Consider the following 20,626-nt stretch of genomic DNA (forward strand, 5'->3'; position numbering starts at 1 on the left):
GTGAACGCTGACACCTAGTGGCTGAACCTGTGTAGGGCAGATTTATCTGGTCTGGTGTCGGTCTGGGAAACATGTGGCCTCGTTCCTTTGTTAGTGTGAACACACAATGAGTCCTGGGACAAAGTAACTGGATCCTGTTCATGAACATGTTGGAGCTCATTCATGGTCTTTGTCTCTTTTTAAAGACAAGACTCTGAAGTTTCTGTCACAAAAGTCAGAATCTCTCTAAGTGGTTTAGTTCTGGAGGAATCAAAGTTGGAACACAGTTAAAAAAAATAGTTAAAAGTTGTTGGGTTTTCCTGATTTTTTTGTGTTGGTTGAATCTTATAATGACTTTTATCAATGAAACCAGGAGAAAATGACATATTGAATCATGCAGCATTTACTCAAACACATTCACAGAGTCCTGAGCTCTGATTGGTTCATGAAGATGCTGCTGTCACATAAACCAATTAGAGGAACGATGGATAAAAACCACCTACTGACCGTTCATTCATTCATTCATTCATACAATAAGTGACTGATCATGATGTAGAGAATCAGTTCTAAGTAGAACTAAACCAAACATGTAGAGCAGGACGTTTATTAACTGATCCAGTCTGTTCATTCGTCACTGGGTCAGTTAATGGAAGAATCTTCTTTCTGTCTCGTCCTCTGACTCATTTCCTCCTAAACTGTGTCTTCTTCAGTAGTGACTAAGACACACATCTGATAAAGAAGGGAGTGATGTAAATAAAGATGGAGCAGAGTGCGATCTGAAACGTGTCAGAGATGCTTTTAAAAAGCTGAGTTATGTGGGTGTGATGTTTTAAATATATTAAATATGTCTGACTCTGTTCTGTTTGTCTCACGTCCTCTTTGAGCTCAGATCACTCTGAACAGGTTTATGTTTAGGATGATGTCGTCTGTTGGATGTCTCACCTCTTCTCTTCCTCTTCCTCTTCCAGACGTTCGTAGCCAACATCCTGATCGCCATCAACCCGTACTTTGACCTCCCAAAGCTTTACTCAGCAGAGTCCATTAAGAAGTACCGGGGCCGCTCTCTGGGGACGCTGCCGCCTCACGTCTACGCCATCGGTGAGAAGCCGAGTCCCGAAGCTTCATCATGATCAGTGTGAACACATTAGGGATCAGTTTCATTTTTAATGCACGGAAACGTCTCTAACCAGCCTGCACGTTTTCTGTGGAGCTGATGTTAATTTGTTTTATCACATTTGGTCATTTTTAGCACATTGTTTTGGACTTTTCTGTGTTTATTCCCTTTACATCCTTCAGTGACAGTGGAAGTGAGAAATGCATGGAGAAGTTAGTTTCTCTCATCAAAGTGAAATCATTTAAAGAATATGAGACAAAGCAGCTTTATTTAATTTCTTGTCCTTTGAATGTGTTTTCTCCTCTTTCTTCACAGCTTCTGTCCAGTTAATCAAATCAAAGTTTTCTGGGTTTAAGGTGAAGCTGTTGTAGTGTTTCTTCTGTCCACATGGGGGCAGTCACAGCTCAGATTCAGGTCCTCTGGACCGTTCATGGCTCAGTTTGACTTAATGTTGGGATCTTACAGAGGGCAGAATAATATCTGCTTGGTTTTCAGGGTCAGGTTAGAGTCTCAGAGGAGGAGGAGCTGATGGAGGAGGAGGTGGAGGAGGAGTGTGATCTAACTGGTGTCTGTGTTTGCTCCTCCAGCTGATAAGGCGTACAGGGACATGAGGGTCCTGAAGATGAGCCAGTCCATCATCGTCTCAGGGGAATCTGGAGCCGGAAAGACAGAAAACACCAAGTTTGTCCTCAGGTGACGTGTCTTTTTATTTAACCCTCATGATAAGGACAAAAGTGTCCTTTTCCATTTTATTTTTTGGTGTGGTGTGTGTTTGCATGCATGAGTGTGTGTCGTTGAGGAGTTTTCAACCATATGTTTTTATCCTTTTATTTGAAAGACAGAGAGAATCAGTCTGAATGTGAAAAGAGACAAAGTGCAGCATCAGTTTCAATGGATTTTACTGGGAGTGATTTTTTTGAGTGGGACACTGTAAATATTTACAATTAGTACTGAAGTGGATTAAAAGATTTCTGTAAGAAAAGTAGAAACAAATATAAACATATGCTATTTTTAGGGCGGTTTTTAAGGGGACACTTTTGTCCCTTAATGGTAACAACAATTACAATTTTTATAAAACAGGGCACTACAAAAAAAAAAAAAAAAAATCCATCAGAATCAGTGTTGCTACTGATCATTAATGTGTCCAAGTCTCTAATAATCCCCCTAAGAAAATCCACTTTGCTTTTAAATTATTGCAAATAATTAAATTTTTGTGGGTTTTGTTTCCAAAAATGTCGATGCCATCACGAACATTGGCCTATAAAGGGTTAAAAGTCAGAGAGGATTAATTTAAGTCACTGTTTTTACAAAATATCCATGAAAATGAGCTATTTTCTATAAAACTAATGTTTGGGACTTTTAGTAATTTTGTAAAATGACGACGTGGTTTAAGAGGTTTATGCAGAAAAAAAATGACAAAAAAATATTAATCAGTTAAGTTTTTATAGCAGTTTTTTGGTCGTGGGCGTTTTTGTGGTAAAAGAAACAGATGTCTGAGGGTAACAGAACCATTGGACCCTGATGGCTGCAGGTGCATGAACCGGTCTGACAATAAAAGCTGCTCAGCTCAAACACCTGAAACCATGAAGATTATTTATCTCAAAGAATCTCCTGCTGCACTTTCAGATACTTGACGACCTCCTACGGGACGGGTCAGGACATCGACGAGAGGATCGTGGAAGGTCCGTACATCAGTAGAATGTGTTTTTTCTTTTTGTTTTTTTGTGTCCTATCTGAATTCGTCCTCGTGACTTTCTCCTTCTCTGGCCTTGTGCAGCGAATCCCCTACTGGAGGCTTTCGGAAACGCCAAGACCGTACGCAACAACAACAGCAGCCGCTTCGGAAAGTTTGTGGAGATCCACTTCAACGAGAAGGTCCGTTTATGAGGATCAATGAATGAATTAATTAATGAATGCTTTATTATTAACATGTAATGCAAAAACAAAGAAACATGTTCAAAAAGGAGTTGGAAGAAACCTTATTTAATTCTACCCCTTCTTCATTTAACATTTACTTCCTTAATAGTTTGTTAGGTGTGGAGTCCCACAAGGCTCGGTATTGGGGCCACAGCTATTTATTCCGTAGACTCAAACCAATGAGCTTCAAATTTGAATAAAACTAAGATTATGTTATTTGGAATCAATAAATCATGATTGATAATATGAACATAGAGACTGAGAATGAAACTAAATTTATGGGTTTGATCATTGTCAATAAAATCTGCTGGAAACCTCATATAACATACGTACGTAATAAGTTAGAGAAGAGTAGTGGGAAGTTGGAGATACACCGAGATATAAAACATTATATATTCTATACTTCTATTTAGATTAGAACTCTGGGGAAACGTTTGAAAGTGAAGCAGATCAGAGAATTTCATCCTTAAAGTCGGTTTGAGCAGAGAATGAATGAATTGGAAATGAATCAGTATAATCAACTTGTGTTTGCATTCATAAATAAACCCAGTCTTCCCCGTGTCCTCTCTGAAGCTTACGCAGCACAAACCCGTCCGTGATCAGGCTTCACCTCCTGGAGTCATCATCATTTCTCTCTTTAGTACCTGCCGACCTGCATGTGCTCTGTAAACCGGTGTGTTTTTCATGTTTCCTGACTTTGTATTGTTTTGTTCCCGGTCAGAACGCTGTCGTCGGAGGCTTCGTGTCCCACTACCTGCTGGAGAAGTCCAGGATCTGCCGACAGAGCCAGGAGGAGAGGAACTACCACATCTTCTACCGGCTGTGCGCCGGGGCGCCCGAGGACATCCGGCAGAAGTTCCACCTCAGCTCTCCGGACACGTTCAGGGTACGAGCGTTTAGAACCGCAGCCATGCAGACCTGGGGGGGGGGGTGGGTGACAGATGGACGGATAGATGGATATAGTATGTGACGGATGGATAGAGGAGAGTGGAGCATTGACTGGAGACTCAGGGGCACGTTCTCTTTTTGTCAGGAAATCTCAACCTGACGTGACAGATGACTTGTTTCACAGAGAGGTCGACCTTGGAAGACGTCTGGAGAAGAAAAAACTCGGCTCGTAGCGAAAGTTCTGGAAAGTTTGTCCAGTGTCTCAGCTGGAAATGATTCTGTCACAGAGTGTGACTTTGTCAGACAGTTTCTCAGAAAAAGACCAGATTTCAACCTGTAGAAACATCCATCAAAGCTACGTCCAGATGGAGAGTGGACCTGGTTCTGGTTTACTAGAACCTTTGGAGAACATGTGAGCTCTGTGGGTTCTCTTGGAAACTCTTGGTCCAGGCCTGGTCCAGGTCTGGTCCTGGTCTGGTCCTGGTCTGGTCGAGGGGTTGATGGATGGGTCCAGAATGGTGTTGATTCTGTCAGAATGATTCCTTTTCTCCTTTTATCCGATGAAACAGACGACAAACCCTTTAAACCGGTTGTTGGACGTCTGGTTTCTGTGTTTGTCGTCTGGAGTCGGAGGATTTGAACGTTTCACCGTCATGTTCCCGTCACAAACACACATCAGTGGTAACAGCTGTGGTCAAAGAGGCCGATGCACCAGTAATAGCTGCTGTGTCTCTGCTGTGGTAGAAAAGCGTCGATCGATGGCAGAACATGGAAGCATCTGGAGAATTCACTACTTTTTTATTGTGTATAAAGTACCTGTGTGTATGAGATGTGTAGATGTAGTTGTGTCCAGTGTCCAAAATAATAGAAAACATAAATAATAAATAAAATAAATATGTAAAAAATATGAAAGACATTTATAAATAATGTGAAAAAACAACAAAAAACCTCAAACATTCCATGTTAATCATGGGTGTTAATCATAGGCCTGATGTTCTGCTGTCATGTTGGTGAAGTTCAGAGCCCAGCTGGTTTTTACTGGTCTTTGTTGAGAGCTGAGTCACACTCGTCTGCTGTTAGAGGAGAAAACGTATCCACTCAACGTCTTTACTACTTTCACAAAGTCATTTCTTTTCGCTGGCAGAGACTCACCTGCGTCATTTTCAGGTCTTTAAGTTCCCAGCGTCGCTCTGCGGCTTATTACACCTCCTGCCGTCGCTTCAACTGCTTCTAATGGCTCCATAGATCTACAGCTGCCCCCCCTCCCCTCCCCGGCCTCCACTCCACCCCACCCCGGCCCCGGCCACCGTCCCCGGGTCAGGGAGGGGGCTGGAAAAGCCTTGGACACACCACGACCTCTGAGAACATTCAGCTTCATTAAAGTCTGGAATAAAAGCAAATAGAAGGAAACGGTGGAAGGTTTCATGTTGAAGCTCTAGTTTAAACAGAACGGGGTGATCTCCAGCCTGGGGAGGTACTGGGGGGGGGGGGTGGAGAACATTTTCAGGAAAACGAGGGGAACAGTCTGTCGCAGAGACAGAGGCCTCCTTAAAGCAAAGCTGTCATTAGTGTCCATCTGTTGTTATGATGGGGGGGGGGCAGCTGGAGAGGAACCATTCAAATCATTAAAACCATTGAAACCATTAAAACTATTAAAACCATTAAAACCTGAACACAATCCATTAAAGGAGCCACTCACAGCTCATGTCTGAGGTTCATTAAAACCAATTCAGAGAGAAAGAAAGAAAGAAAGAAAGAAAGAAAGAAAGAAAGAAAGAAAGAAAGAAAGAGAGAAAGGAAGGAAGGATAGGCAGCTAGAAAGATGGAGAAAAAACTCACAAATGAAGGAAATGAAGATAAAAAATGTGAGAAGGAAGGAAGTGAATGAGGAAGAGGGGAAATAAGTGAAACAGAAACGAGAACAAATGAAGTAAAGAATGAAGGAAACCGACGGACGGAACAGGAAGAGAAGAAGATAAAATAAGATAAAAACACAAAATAAAGAAGGAAGACGGGAAGAAGGTGATAACTAGAAGGACGGAGGAACGAGGTGAACGAAGGAATATGGAACACAATGAGATGGAAACGACTAAAGGAAGTAGGGAAGGAGATAAGGAGGTGAAAAGGCTGCCTTTCCACTTCAAGCTAAGGATCAGAACATCATTTTAAAGACGAAATCTGACCATCACCATGGAAACACCAACCATGGGAGACGATTCTCATTTCACATCAAAAGATGCTCAAGATCTCACTCAAAGATTCTCTGGGTCGGAAGTTTCTTAAAATCTGGCAAAACGTTTGGGATGTTACTTCAGTTTCCAATGATTTTGTAAAAGTTTCCTGTGAATTCTCACGATCTGACAAAAATATGAGGGAACATTTGAAAGCTTTGTTAAATTCTTGCTCCACAGAAAAACCAAACAGTTGAGTTCTTCCTCGTTTTTCTGATCACGTGTCCTGAGGTTTTGTCTCATGCTTTTGTTGTTGTTTCTGTTTTTTCCTGCAGTACCTGAACAGAGGATGCACTCGGTACTTCGCCACCAAAGACACAGACAAAAACATCATGCAGAACCGCAAGAGCCCGGAGGTAAAGTTCACTGAGACTTAGAATGAGAATGAGTCCTACAGTTTATCAGTGCTTCATCTCATGTTACGTTGATAATGTCTGAAGAACTTCAGGTTTTTATTCATCAGGTATTTATTGATGCTGTGGCTGCTGCTAACTCCATTAGCTTCTCGTTAATCCTGACTCAGCAGCTTCTTTCAGATTTACTTCTTCCTGCTCTCACTGCTCCTCTTCTATTACCTCAGACCTTAACTATTAGATCCATGACCAACCAGTACCTACACTCTGCCAATTACAACCAATGTGTTTTATGCTGTAAACTTTCATTTTAGTTAAAGATGATGGTTTTGTTTATTATATTTTGGTTAACAGAAGGATTATTTCACTTCTCAGTAGTCACATTCTGGTGATGATGGTGTTAAACTACCTCAGCTGATAGAAATCTTAGGTCCCCAGGATTAACCTTAGATACTCCATAGAAAATGCTTGGTCTCATATTTGAACTCATTTATGGAAAGGTGTGGTACTGATACAACATATAACAATTAGATCCAAATCTAAATGAACTCATGTCAAAGAAAACGTATTTGAGGAACAAACTGAAGAACAGCGTCATATTTGATCCTCCTTATGCATCTGAAGGTTGACATCCATCCTGGTCGATGTGATCACCTTTAAGTCCAGGTGTGAACGCAGATCTGACCTCAGTCCACATGTGGAGGTGGTCTGGGACACATTAGTCCTCTGGGTTCAGGTCTAATCTGAGTCTTTGTCTCTAAAATAAAATGTGAGGGTCTTTCCATCTGGCTCCTTAATCTGGATCATGTCTCCAAGTCTCCAACCATGTGGTCCTGGTTCTGGTCCAGTGTTGGGTAGAGATCCATTAGAGAATGACCAGATGAGATCAGAGCGACCAGGATGAAGGTACCACGACCTGAGAACATTCAGACAAACTGTATCTTGACCCTGGATTTTATTTTTCTCATCAATCTTTTAATTTGACTAATTTCACCAACTGATCAACAAACCAGATGGAAGTTTAAGCTCCTGTGGTAACTTCATGTCTCTGCTCCTCTCAGTGAGGTTTAGAAACATGTGGTTTTCATTCAGCCAATCAGAGAAGATCAAGCGAGTGCCCTGTGAAGGGTTAAGGGAATAAGGAAGAAGCTCACAGATATTTCAGCAGCGTTGTCATGGTTCTGGACTCCTTCTTTATTTTTTAGATGCAAACATTTTAATTACCAGCCGTAGTAATAAGAAAACCTCTTCATGTGAAATGAGCTCCTTCCTTTGCCTTTGGCCTTTGATTAATTATCCACCAGCATTACATTACTGCTGCTGGACATGGGCAATCCCCACAGAGCTGCCTTATTAATTACTGGAGCCATTAAAAGAACATGGACAATGGACTGGAGCTCAGCTGAGACTCATAAACCCAATCGTATACTTTCACCATTAAGTCTCTTTGTCAGTCTGCCTACTCATCTTTGCTGCTCTGACCAGCTGGGGGAGGAAAAGTGATGAAAAAAAACCTTCAGAATAGTTCAGAGTAATGTTTCCAGACGCAATATGATTAAGATTTAAACAGGAAAACAGAAGCTGATATAAGGTTGTTATCAAAAAAGAAAATATACAGAAATATACCATTAACATCCATCCAGATCAATCTGATCTCACCTATGCATCTCTGAGTTCGTAAATTCCTTAATCCCCGTTCAGATTATTTAATATCAAGTTATTTATGAGGACAGAACGGAGCCTTGAGTTCATGGAGGAAGCAGAAATACTTGGATATAAGGAAGAGTTTCATATTGAGAAAAAATCTGATTTTTTTTTTGGGCTAAGAAAGGAAGTTCACAAAGGCTCAGGTGAAATAATATTTGCAGACATTCTTTGTGCCTTAAGGCGAGCGCCGGGAGGAGAAAATGTGCAGCTCATGTTATATCCCACTAAATCCAGGATCACAGAGAAATACCCTGCTTTAACTTAAAAGTGCTCCCAAATTCAGGGGAGATCAGACCGTTATCCCGCTCACCCAGGGCTTCGGGGTTAGTGAAAAGGATTTGCTGCTAATTTGATTGAGTCCAGGTGTAGTCGTAGGTGCTCTTTGCTGTAATCACTGACAAATGATGTGCTGTATGTCTCCTCACTGCTCCATCTCCTATCACTCAGGACGACAAGGTGATTCTGTGTTCCCGCTCTCTTTCTTAAATGTGTGGGTTCTCGTCTTTTCTGACTGTCTGCGGGTCAATGCACGATTTTCATCTTGGTTCCACCTCTGGACTGCTGTGTTTCCTACTTTCTCCTGCTGCGTAGGAAACATTGAGCGTTTCAGGCGACTTTTTGGTTGCTGCCGTGTTTCTCAGAATGTCACAGAGCGATTAATCAAAACTTCACAAACATTTGTGTATTTGTTGGAACCTTCTAAGTAAAACGATTATGGGGATTTTTTATGGGTCTCAACAAATAACCATCCTATACCAACTATGGGAGAGGATTTCTCCAAAATTTCTTCATCGTGGATGACTTTCTTACAAAAATCTTGGAAAGGTTTCTCAGGATCTTACTAAAGGTTCTGGAGATTTTGTAACAATTTCCATGAATTTGGTAAAATTTATAATTTTATTTTTTTTTCTCAAAATCTCAATAACTTTTGGAGATCTTGAAACGGTTTCTTGCGATCTCTTCAAAGTTTTTAGAAATCTAATACAAGTTTCTTGTAATCACTAAAGTTTCTTTGATACCTTCAAAGGGACATGGAGAAAAAAGTTCTTGGGGATATTTATAGATCTCAAAAAATGCATTTTATTAAAAAGCAAAGAACCATTCTTTTCAGAAATTTCTTGATCTTCATCAACGTTCTTGCAAAAATCTTAGAAAGGTTTCTTACTAAAGGATCTGGAGATTTTGCAACAATTTCCAGGGATCTGGTAAAAGTTCTAATTTCTTTTTTTTCTCAGGATCTCGCCAAAATATTCAGAAATTTCATAAAGGTTTCTCATAATCACAAAAGTTTATTTCGAAACATCAATCTCTTGAGATCTCGTAAAAGTTTCTCACGCTCTCGTTTCTGGATATTTTGCAAAAGTTTCTCAGATTTTGCAAAATGCATATTTTTCTTAACACCTTTTTTCTTCTTCTTCTTCTTCTTTTTTTTTCTCCACATCCCTTCTAGGTCTCAGTGAAAAAGCAAAAGCTAAAACCAAACCCTGAAATAAATTTTTTATATACTAGATATTTACAAGATTGGGTTGTAGGACATGTTCTCCTTAAAGCACAAAATCTGATTTATTGGAAATATTATAGTTGACCAGCAGACCTTGACAACACCACTATGTCCTCATACTCATATATAAATTATATATGTATAAATTATCTATGAGCTCTAAATCTCAAAAGACCATTTTTAGTGTTTCCTCACGGTGGAATTCCAACTGAGAAGCAAATACCCTTGATAAGTCACTGCTTACACCACAGCCAGTCTCAGAACCAAGACAGTTACTAAAATGTACAATACGCAGGTGAAAATAGTTCAGTTTAATTGTTCTCCTTTGTAGTATTATCGATGCTCAGCGTCTTGACCAAGGGAGCATTTTTCTCTATTTCCTTAAATCTTTGAGATAAATCTTTTGGTTGGATTCAAGGCTCTTTAGAAGATAGAAAAAGCTCTACTAAGTAATATTTTTTTGGTTTTGTTTTATTTTTAGCAAGATCATGAGGATTTTATCACAAATGTTTTTCAGAAACAAAAAGTCTCGCTAAAGATTCTCTGATTTGGAAATTTCTTAATTTTCTTAATTTCTTCTCAAGGTCTTGCAAAAGTGTGAAGGATCTTGCTCTAGGAAAACACCAAATGTGGAAAAATATCTTGCACAAATGTGTCGAGTTCTTGCGAAAACAGAAGTTCCTGGAGTTTTTGTGAAATTTCCCTGGAATCTAACAAAAATATCTCGCAATGTGTAGATAAAACTTCCTCGACAACAAAAAACAGCTTTGAGTTCATGAGTTACGTGGTTGGATTTCATGGGTCTCAGTCAAAAAGCTTCAGGAAAATGCAACGAGAATCCGACCTGGCAAAACGTTCTTAGGATCTGTAAAGATCTCATAAAGTTTCTCCAGATCACATAAAAGATTCTGTAAATCTAGCAAAGGTTCCTCAGGATCTGGTTGATCTTTCAGACTGTGACATTCTCGAGTGGTTTTTTCTTCTTCTTCGCTTTCTCTCCGCTGCAGATTGTGATTTTTCAGGTGCTGCTTCTACTTCTTCTTTACAGCTCTTTAGAACTATTTATTCATGTGCCCCACTGGGTCAAAGTTCATCAGACAACTTGACAGTAAAATGAAACTTTCATAAGGACGGTTTGTTTGAGGAGTCAGCTCAGTCTGGTTTCTGTTATTTGTAAGATTCTTGACCCTAGTTCGATTTTAAATCATCTGACTTCAAAGGAAGCAGAGAAAGAAGAGGCTGATAGATGAATGAGACAGAGTAAGCTGGACCAGCAGAGTGAGTGTAGATGGATCTGACTGTCTGTCCTCTGTCCTCTGTCCTCTGTCCTCAGCACACCAAGTCAGGCCCTCTGAAGGACCCCCTGCTGGACGACCACGGAGACTTCAACCGGATGTCCGTGGCCATGAAGAAGATCGGCCTGGACGACACAGAGAAGCTGGATCTGTTCAGGGTGGTGGCCGGAGTCCTGCACCTGGGAAACATCGACTTTGAGGAGGCTGGGAGCACGTCAGGTGAGAGGAAATGTTTCATAACTCTGATTTAACCTGGATGGACATTTGGAGATAATTAAGGTCCTGTAGAGAGAAACATCAGTCAGGACACTGAAGATCTCCTCACCCTCCTCTTCCCTCTTCTTCTCCTCCTCTTTTATGTTCTCATCCTCCTCCTTTGTCCTCATTGTCTTCACTTACTGTTAGATCTCCTCATCCTCATCCTTCTCTCTTGTTCTCCGCCTCTTCTTCCTTCTTCCTCTACTACTACTTCTTCTCTTTTATGTCTTTGACCTCCTCCTTTGTCCTCCCCCTCCTCGTCTTCCTCACGTCCTACTCTTACTATCTCCGTGTTCCTGATGTTCTTCTCTTCCTCCTCTTTTTTTGTCCTCATCCTCCTTCTTTGTCCTTGCTTTCCTTCCTTCCTACTTGATTTCCTCTTCCTCCTCTTCCTCCTTCTTCTCCTCTTCATCCTCTTTTTTGTCGTCTTCCTTCTTCTCTTTTATGTCTCTGACCTCCTCCTTTGTCCTCCCCCTCCTCATCTTCCTCACTTCCTACTCTTCCTGTCACCTTGTTCTTCCCTTTCTTTCTCTCCTCCTCCTCCTCTGATGCCGACGTCTTGATGTAAACTCATGTATCTGATCACATCATATGATTCAGTCTCCATGGAAACGGTTGGCATTGATTTGTTAAATAAGTAGTAATTAAAAGTTAGTTGGATCCCAGCGGGTCAGGGTTTAGTGTGAAGTGTCCAGGTGTGATGAAGATGAAGGTGATGATAATGATGAAGATGATGATGATGAAGAAGATGATGAAGATGATGATCATGAAGATGACGAAGTCCTGTTCCAGTGTTTCATTCATTAATTTTCTCGACTCTTGAACGTCAGATTCCATTTGGACCTTGTTCCTCCAGTGTCTTTGCTGTGATTGATGCCTGTAATATTGTCCGTCCTCGTCCTGATGATGCTTTAGTGATGTGTTCTGAGTCTGAAGCAGGATTTCCTCTGTTGTTCGTTCTCAGTCGAAGCTCTGAGGAACCACGTGACGCACGACTTTGATCTGCTGCATTAATTCACATCCTCTCAAGGCAGATTCATTAATTACACACTGTAAATATTTAAAGTCACGTTTGAAGTATTATATGTCCTTCATTTCTAGAGGCGTCCCCCCGCTGCTTTGTCTCACGTCTCATGTCTCTTCTCCACCGGTTCACACTCGGCCCTGCAGGGGAAACTTGAAAAATTCTTTGAACTTTGGCAGCGAACTTCCTCGGTGTTGGGTTCCTCCTCCTCTTCGTCACCGTCTCCCGCCGCAGGGAGGTGGGGGGAGTCCAGCCTGTTCAAACAGAGTCTGTTCTCACAGCGGGCGGCTGTCAGAGGACGTTCTCATCCAGGGGTTTTCCCTTGAGCGAAGGAATCCGAGAAACTCTCACCTCCTGAGGCGATGCTTTTTTATTGAATTTCTCCAAGATATTTGGGATCAGTGGGATTTATTTAACCCTTCTTCAACATTCCTCTGGGTGGTTCATGGGACAGCAGCAGGTTTTTGAACCTTTTGTTTAAGTAAATGATGCAAGATGTCATTTTCTTCTTCAGAATCCCTCAGAGTCTTGTCTTTCAGAAGAGACCAAGACCATGAATGAGCTCCAACATGTTCATAATCAGCATTCACTTACTTTGGGTTTGTCCTAAATAGGCGTGTTTTTCCCCAAACAGTCTGGTATCATAAGAGGTTAATTAGTGTTTTCACGCTGCTCCTCTGTCTCTACCTGTAATTTCCCATCTCATGCATCAAGGGGGAGGTGAGATTGAAGGTCAGACAAGGGGAGGCGGAGTTGTTCACGTTCAAATTTTTACTAAGTGCTGTGCAATGTGCCAGAAAGGTAAGAGCTGCTTTAATTAACGTTCCCGGTCTCCGGTCGCCTCCTCCTGTGTGGACGGTTCAGGTTCAAGTCGTAGGTTCAGATGAATCCATCTCCCAGAGCCTGTACGTTAGTGATGGGGTTGTGGAGCCGTGGTGTCGAGGTCGAACTCATTATCAGACTCATTTCTGTTCTGCACGTAGCAACACTCGAGGTATAAAACTCTTGGAACGGTCGAACGGCCCTGGATGTCCTCGTCTGAGTTCCCTGTCAGAGTTGTCAGAGCCTTCCCCTGAATCACGGCTCCTTTGGCCCTCGAGTTCTGCACTGACGGTCGAAACTCAGCCTCTCTCCGGTCTCGAACTTCATCTCAGAGTGAGCTGAAGGGATCCGTCACGAGAGGCTGGAAATAATGAAGCTTAATTATCTAGGAATCCTGTCTGAGTCCTTGGCTCTGTTCTAATCTGTTCTGTTCTCGTCCACGGGGTCTTTCCTCGCTGTATTGATTCAATATTAACCTGGCTCAGTCTCCAGCGCCACTGACTGTAGTTATCGATGTACGATGTGAGGCGTCGTTGCCAGAGGATGTACTTGGAACGTCTCCAGGTCCAGTTGTCTTGGTTTTAACTTGGTCTTTTTGGTTTATTGTTTATTGAAGTGATCTGGATGAGTAAATTTAAACAGGTTTAACTTTCATCACCAGGTTGAAGACTCTCATCATCGGCCTCTTAAACCAGTGTTTCGCAATAATTTGTTTTTCCTAAACACATGGTACCGATACCGCAGCCGACGGCCTTTGTGTCTTGATTTATTGTCCATTTCTCCTTGACTGAACTGGTCTTCTGATTTCCCTAGCCTGCTTCTGCCTCTTTACTACCTTCACACCATTTTCTGGTAAATGAATGCTGCAATTGCCTTTTCCCTTGTCCCCGTCTCTCTCAGGTGGATGCGCCATCAAGAACCAGTCGAGTAAAACAGTGGAGCACTGCGCCGAGCTGCTGGGCCTGGGGGAGGAGGACCTGAGGGTCAGCCTCACCTCCAGAGTCATGCTCACAACGGCAGGGGGCACCAAAGGCACAGTCATCAAGTAAGAGGCCTGGATTCTCATCCAGCAACACAGCTCATGTTAAACTGACTTATCCTCATTTCATAGAGACTTAACCGAAAGCTCCACACTTGATTATTTACATCCAGAGGAAGTTGATATGCTCATCAGTCAAAGAGTCAATGACCACCTGGTTATTACTGGAGGTGAGACACAGGTTTACATTTTTCAGACACATTTGACTCAAAACCAAACATTTTCCCCTTGAGGCCTTCGTGGTCACTAAGAGAAAGACTGAACACTTGATTTGAAATTTGAAAATGACAATTTTATTGTGGAAACAATGAAATTACCAAGCTAGACCTGTCAGAGCTACATGCATACTATAACTATAAGTAAAAATTTAATAGGTTCTTCTGTAATCATTGACCAAATACACACTGAAATACATGGGAAAGTTTAATTCAATTTAATTTATTTATTTAATTAAAGAAATTGATTAACTTAATAGTTAATGTGCCAGTGTCAGCTTATTTTGAGCTGCAGTCCTTTTGGTAAGATGTTGGTTAATGAACCATTTTCATATCTGTACAAAAAAAGTACAAAAATCATTCTTTTGACAAAAGTAAACGTCGACATGTGCGTTCACAGGTTACTTCGCATCCTTCAATTGTTCGACCAATCTGCAGTTTTTAGATTTGGGAATAACTGCAGAGTGTACGAACAGTTGTTATCCCAGCTGACTCTGACTCTGTGGCTGGAGCAGATGGTTGATGCATTGCTTGTCTTGTTACCGCGGTCCACAGAGAGGCGAGCCAACGCTGAACGCTGACATTAGAACGTACAGTAAACAGAAACGAGCCTCGGAGGAGCGGCGACGTCTGATGGCGCTCTGACAGCCGGCCGACTCGTTGTATTGTCCCGAAACCGATCCGAGTGCGTTTGCCAGCTCTTGTTTATGAATAAAGCGGCGAGCCATCTGGAGGGAGTTTGATCTGAGAAGGTCAGAGAGGTGGCTCAGTGTTTTGTTGGACTTATGACAGATATTTTCAGTGAACACTTGCTCAACTCGGCCTACTTCCTCTGCCTCGGATGGTGGTTTCCTACATTTCCCAGAAGGCCCTGTGGCAAGTCCATAGTAGTAGAAGAGGACTTTGACAGCAGTGATCAGCTGAGGATGCTGTTGAACGTAATAACCAGCCATGAGTTTCACATTAAAGACAATTAGCATGAGTCAGGAGACACCACTTTGAAGCTTCCTCACTTCCTAACAATTAGCTCTTCCTAGCCTCCTAGCTAACAGTAGCTCTTCTTAATCTTCCGCCTAACAGTAGCCCTTCCTATCCTCCTAGCTCATAGTTGGTCATCCTAGCCTCCCAGCTAATAGTAGCTATTCTTAGCCTCCCAGCTAATAGTAGCTCTTCCTAGCTAACATTAGCTCTTCCTAGCCTCCCAGATAACAGTAGCTCTTCATAGTGTCCTAGCCTCCCATTTAATAGTAACTCTTCCTAGCTAATATTGGCTCTTCCTAGCTAACATTAGCTCTTCCTAGCCTCCCAGCTAATAGTAGCTCTTCCTAGCGTCCCAGCTAACAGTAGCTTCTCCTGTTTTCTCGTTTGCATGGTGAATACCGGCTTCTTATTAATTTATAACCTGGGCTTACAGATGGTGTTAAAAATTCATCTTCTTTTGTTCATCCCTCGTTTTTGCTGAATAAGGAAACTAAAATGCTAAAGCTGGTTTTGTGGAGGGATTAACTTCAGATGAGATGACACCTGCTCGAACTCTGTGACAGATAAAGGCTCAAACAAACTGGAGGGAAAGAAATGAAGCGTCTACAAGCAGCTTGGACGGTTCACAGCTTCACCAGGCGCCTGTAGCTTAGCAAGATGAATGTGAAGCCGCGAAGCGTTAAAGAGGAGGAGGAGGAGGAGGAGGACCAGGAGGAGGACCTGGGCTCGTGGAGCGCTTTACCGATATCACGGCTCGGTGCTTCAGGTTTTCGTATCTACCTCTGGCTCAGCTGGAGCGAACAGATTCCTAAACAATCCTCCCATCACAGGGAGTTCAAGGCAGCGAGTAACTTAATCTCTATAACAATGAAGAAGATGAGACGAGACGCAACCATTAGTCAACGAGACAGCTCATGTCCAGACTGAAGATTCACTCAGAGACCTGAACATCTGAGCAGCTCGGCCCAGGACACCTGAGCGTAAACCTTAGGGGTGTGTTTACGATACGTTACAAGAATAAAGAATCTTCATGGATCTAAACCAAAGTTTAATCTCCTCTTCTTCGCCTCTTTTCCTTCCTCCATTCGCGCTAAACAAAACACTTGCATGGAGACACAATGAACGCCTCTTTGAGTTTGTTTTATTGTCTAACACATGATTAGATTTGTGTTCCTAAAGCCAACACATGAGCCAGATATCTGCCGTCTCTCGCCCTCCAAATAAATAACCAGCTTAGGTGATGCAGTCGGGTTGGCAGGCCTCCAGCCGGCCGCCTCTCTGGGATTCACCCACTGTTCTCGTTTTTATCCCCTGACACCGAGTGTGAAATTACAGCGATAACGTGTGAAATTCTTATATAAATGAGCAGCGGTATGGATCTGACTGTCGTCGAGCGTAACGCGACGCCGAGCCGACCTCTCGGTACCGGAGGCGATAAAGTTTAGAGATTCATAGAGATTCATATCCACCAGTATGCTTTGACTGACATGTGGATGCAGACCTTTAAATTAAATTCAGAATTAAACAGAAACTGCTCCAATGTCACACATCAATGAGGTAAAATAAGGAGGACGAAGAGTTTAGATGGATGAGGTGTAGAGGTTCTGGTTGTTATCATCTACTTATAAATAACTAGTTTTCAAGAGGGATAAAGATGGAGTCAGAAAAACAAACATGGACCAAAGCTGAAATCCATCCCTTCTTCTTCTTCTTCTTCTTCTTCTGTTTCCAGTAGATGTGATTCTCCTCATCATCAGAACATCAGTAGCGGTACACAAGTTTGAAAATGAGATATTGAAACTGACTTGCTACCATTGACACTGACTTAGTTTCCAGTTAAATGTCTCTGACTGATTGGTTGGAGGACTCTCTCGTTGATGTTTCTTTTACAAACAGGGAAAAGTTGAACAAAATATTCAGTTTTTAAAAAGGCTGCAAAACTTTCTCAGAAGTTAAAGATATGAATTCTGAGAGTTTACCCAAAGCTGGAAAGCTCTGTCTTTGTTGGGTAATTAAACACAGGGGATGAACCGTGTGCCGTGGAGCACTGGTGGAGACGAAGAGGATATTCATCGTTGTTTTGTCATGAAAGTGTCGTTCAAGCAGCCGACTCTGCTGCTCTGGAACATTTCCAGATCCTGTCTGAACGTATCCAAGAGCCTGATGTTCAGCTGAACAGAAACCTGTGTCTAGGGAAAGTTGGTCTGGAATCTCTCCTTTGGGAACTGACTGTGCTCCTGGTTGAAACACCAACCAGATGGAGAGTTTCCGTTACGAGACTCCTTCTTTATAGAAATACACCTTAAAACATCAGACGTTGCTTTGTTCGTGTGATTCTGGTGAATTATTGTCAGAACATCCTGGAGCATCTTATTTCAGCAGATTATCGATTAGCCTCTAAAGTTACTACTGTTGCGTCTGGACTTTAAAGCTTCATTTTCTAGTGAATTAGTTGTTTGTGTGCAGCTCCTCCTCATCCCTCAAACCATCCAACCATCTCCTACCACCACAAAGTCTGCAGTCAAAACGGTTTTTCTTTTTGGCCTTAATGGAGAGAATAAACGGGTTGTGAGTGATTTTTTTTGCCGTCCGTTTTTCACTCCTTCCACCATCTGCCTCCTAAAAACAAACTCTGGAAGCTTCACACGTGTTTTCACACCCGTCTGTTTTGCTTTGGGAACATTAAGGTTCGGTCTGTCTGTAATATCCAGAGGTGACCATTTTATTTTGGTCTCCTTTCATTGACATGCTGGGATGCTGCGGTACAGATGTCTGATCGGGTTTTGTGGAACCTGACCGGCATGGGCTCTGATTTTAACTCGTCTGCAGCGGCTCAGATGAAAGAGCAGAAATAAGCGTTAGCGTGGGAGGCTTGAAATTGAGGCGAGTGGCTTTCAGATGGTGTTCGTTCAGGCCGAGCTGAGAAACAATCAGGGGCTTTAAGAGTTCAGGCTAAAAGCAGACATCGGTCGGCTGTACCCTTCTCTCTGCCGTTACCTAACACTTTGATGGTGTCTAATTTTCTTTGAACTTCACTGTTTATTTAACTCTGTGTAGTGGAAATAATGACTCTTTCCCAGCCAATGGAAAAAAACTCCACGAGAGATCAGAAAAAGCATTTATGTGTGAGGAAGTCCATTAGCACTGTGGACTGAGACATCGTTCATTTATTAACAAAGACTTTTGCTGTGACATAACTTTGCGGTTCTTATATAGATATACACACACTACTGGTCAAAAGTTTTAAAACACCCCATTACTTTTAATGAAATGTAGCAATTTAATGCCTCATTTTACTCTGAAATGAAAGCACAAAAAATAATCATGGAATTAATATATAACCCAAAATCTATTCTAAACTTTGGACTCATCACAGTCACCATATTTGGCTGATTCAACACAATCTAAAATGGAAATCAAATATTTTTCAGAGAGTTCTTCTTAGCTTTGTCGCAGTAGTTCCCAGTAATGTGTGTCACTTGTATTGAGCTTTGCCTTCACTCTTCTGTCCAGTTCATCCCAAACCAGCTCCATGGGGTTAAAGTCTAGAGACTGGGCCATGGTCCACTCCATGGTTTCAAGCTTTCCAACTAGTTTTATCCTGAGGTAGTTCTGGTAGAGCTTGGATTAAAGCTTTGGGTCTTTATCTTATCTATATCTGTCGAATTCAGCCCTGACCAACTATACCAGAGGAGACTGATGCTAGTCTAAGACCTTTCACCAGCCGAGTATATCCACCGTGGGAAAAAGAACCTGCCCAATCCCAAAGGGTCCAACAATTAAAGATCAGCAGGTGAAGACGGTGCAACATTTACCAGCTGTAGAGACCAAAAACTGAGCTAAAAGAGAGAGGGAATATGTCTGTGAAGGTTCTCAGTCATCCAGATTGTGGAAACCCAAAAGGTGTTGAATAAAGGGAACTGGCAATGGGCAGTTCTGATAAACTAGTGGGAAATTGAGGTTTAAATCTACACCCACCAGACACTTGCTTGACCAGAAACTAGGGGCACTATTTCCATAATGGCTGGTACTTACCTGTTGTTGAAAGGGGGTGGTGGTGCCTGGGCTACTAACCCTATGAATGGAGCTCTGACGAAGCTATTGTCAATGGGAGCCTGGAGGCTCAAGGTGTGAATGTTGTTGAAACTTCTTGGGGACAGAAGTCAAAACTGAATTATAAATATATGGTAAATTAAATCTCAGTCCACCTCCTCTGTTTAGAGAAGGTTTCTCCACTTTGACATAGATGGCTTCCTTAACTCCTCTCTCAAACCATCTGTCCTCTCTGGCCAGGACTTTGACGTTGGTATCTTCAAAGGAGTGTCCCTTGTCCTCCAGGTGGAGGTGGACTGCTGAGTCGCTCCCTGATGAACTGGGTCTCCTGTGTTGGACCATGCGTTTAAAGATGGGTTGTTTAGTTTCCCCCAATGTCGGTACATTCTTCACTTACTCACATTACTCTCATTTGTCTGGTGGGAGCAAGAGTGGGAATACATTTGTGTTGCTTTATTGCTGCTAAATTGAGTTTTTATTATTTGGATAAGACGCCTCAAAGTGGTTAACTAAATGACTAAAAGAGAAGTTATCTTCGCTTTGCTGTCACAAAGGATAATTTTTGTCTTTTTATTGGGGAAATGATGAGTGAGACCTTAAAGTGAAGTGAATAATGAATATGGGAGTCATCATCATAAAGTATATTTGTACAGGATTGGACAAGTATAATGATCAGAATTCATCCAAAGCCAAAACTTCGCCACCATTTATTAGACTCAGAGAGAAACAGTGAACATTTTAAATCCCTCGTATTTTAGGCGACGGTTCATCAGAAAGTCTCAAGACAAAAACCCACCGTCACCTATCGCTGAACTTCCACAGACTCATTACTCATAGTGTTTCTAAATTTACTGCAAAGAGTCACATTCCTTCGTCAGGAAGTCATATCTGGTCACCGTGACTCAGACTGAAAGAACACATTTGCATCATGACACGGAACTCAGAACAATTCAAACAAATTGCGCTGTAAAAGCATAATGAACTCGAAGCCGAGCTAATTACGAGTCAACAAACTGACTCATCGCACGCTGCCGGCCGCTGCTTTCAAGGCCCAACGAGGCCATTTGTGCTGTGAAGAAGTCAGAAGATGTTTCACTCTTGTTAACAAGATAATTTATTTTCCTCGCTGGCAGTCGAACGCACACAAGGTCACACACTTTGCTTTCGGGCGGCCATTAACAGCAGGCTTGCACTTGTGCTGTCGCATCATTCCGGCTTCCCCTGAGAGACGCTTAATGAGACGTTACGC

The 20,626-nt window shown here is 42.1% G+C and overlaps 1 protein-coding gene across 8 annotated transcripts in view; it reads left to right on the forward strand.

Moving 5' to 3' along the window:
• myo6a (myosin VIa) overlaps positions 1 to 20,626 on the forward strand; it is a 100,764-nt gene that overhangs the window by 25,045 nt on the left and 55,093 nt on the right. For all 8 annotated transcript variants that reach the window (XM_047574533.1, XM_047574536.1, XM_047574537.1 and 5 more), the window contains exons 5-12: positions 948 to 1,077; positions 1,681 to 1,786; positions 2,720 to 2,775; positions 2,871 to 2,968; positions 3,732 to 3,896; positions 6,405 to 6,485; positions 11,024 to 11,204; positions 13,990 to 14,134. In XM_047574533.1, the coding sequence (XP_047430489.1) occupies positions 948 to 1,077; positions 1,681 to 1,786; positions 2,720 to 2,775; positions 2,871 to 2,968; positions 3,732 to 3,896; positions 6,405 to 6,485; positions 11,024 to 11,204; positions 13,990 to 14,134 (962 nt within the window). The remainder of the gene's footprint in view (positions 1 to 947; positions 1,078 to 1,680; positions 1,787 to 2,719; positions 2,776 to 2,870; positions 2,969 to 3,731; positions 3,897 to 6,404; positions 6,486 to 11,023; positions 11,205 to 13,989; positions 14,135 to 20,626) is intronic.

This window comes from Mugil cephalus, chromosome 21 (assembly GCF_022458985.1).
Source record: "Mugil cephalus isolate CIBA_MC_2020 chromosome 21, CIBA_Mcephalus_1.1, whole genome shotgun sequence".
In the NCBI taxonomy this organism is placed as follows: domain Eukaryota; kingdom Metazoa; phylum Chordata; class Actinopteri; order Mugiliformes; family Mugilidae; genus Mugil; species Mugil cephalus.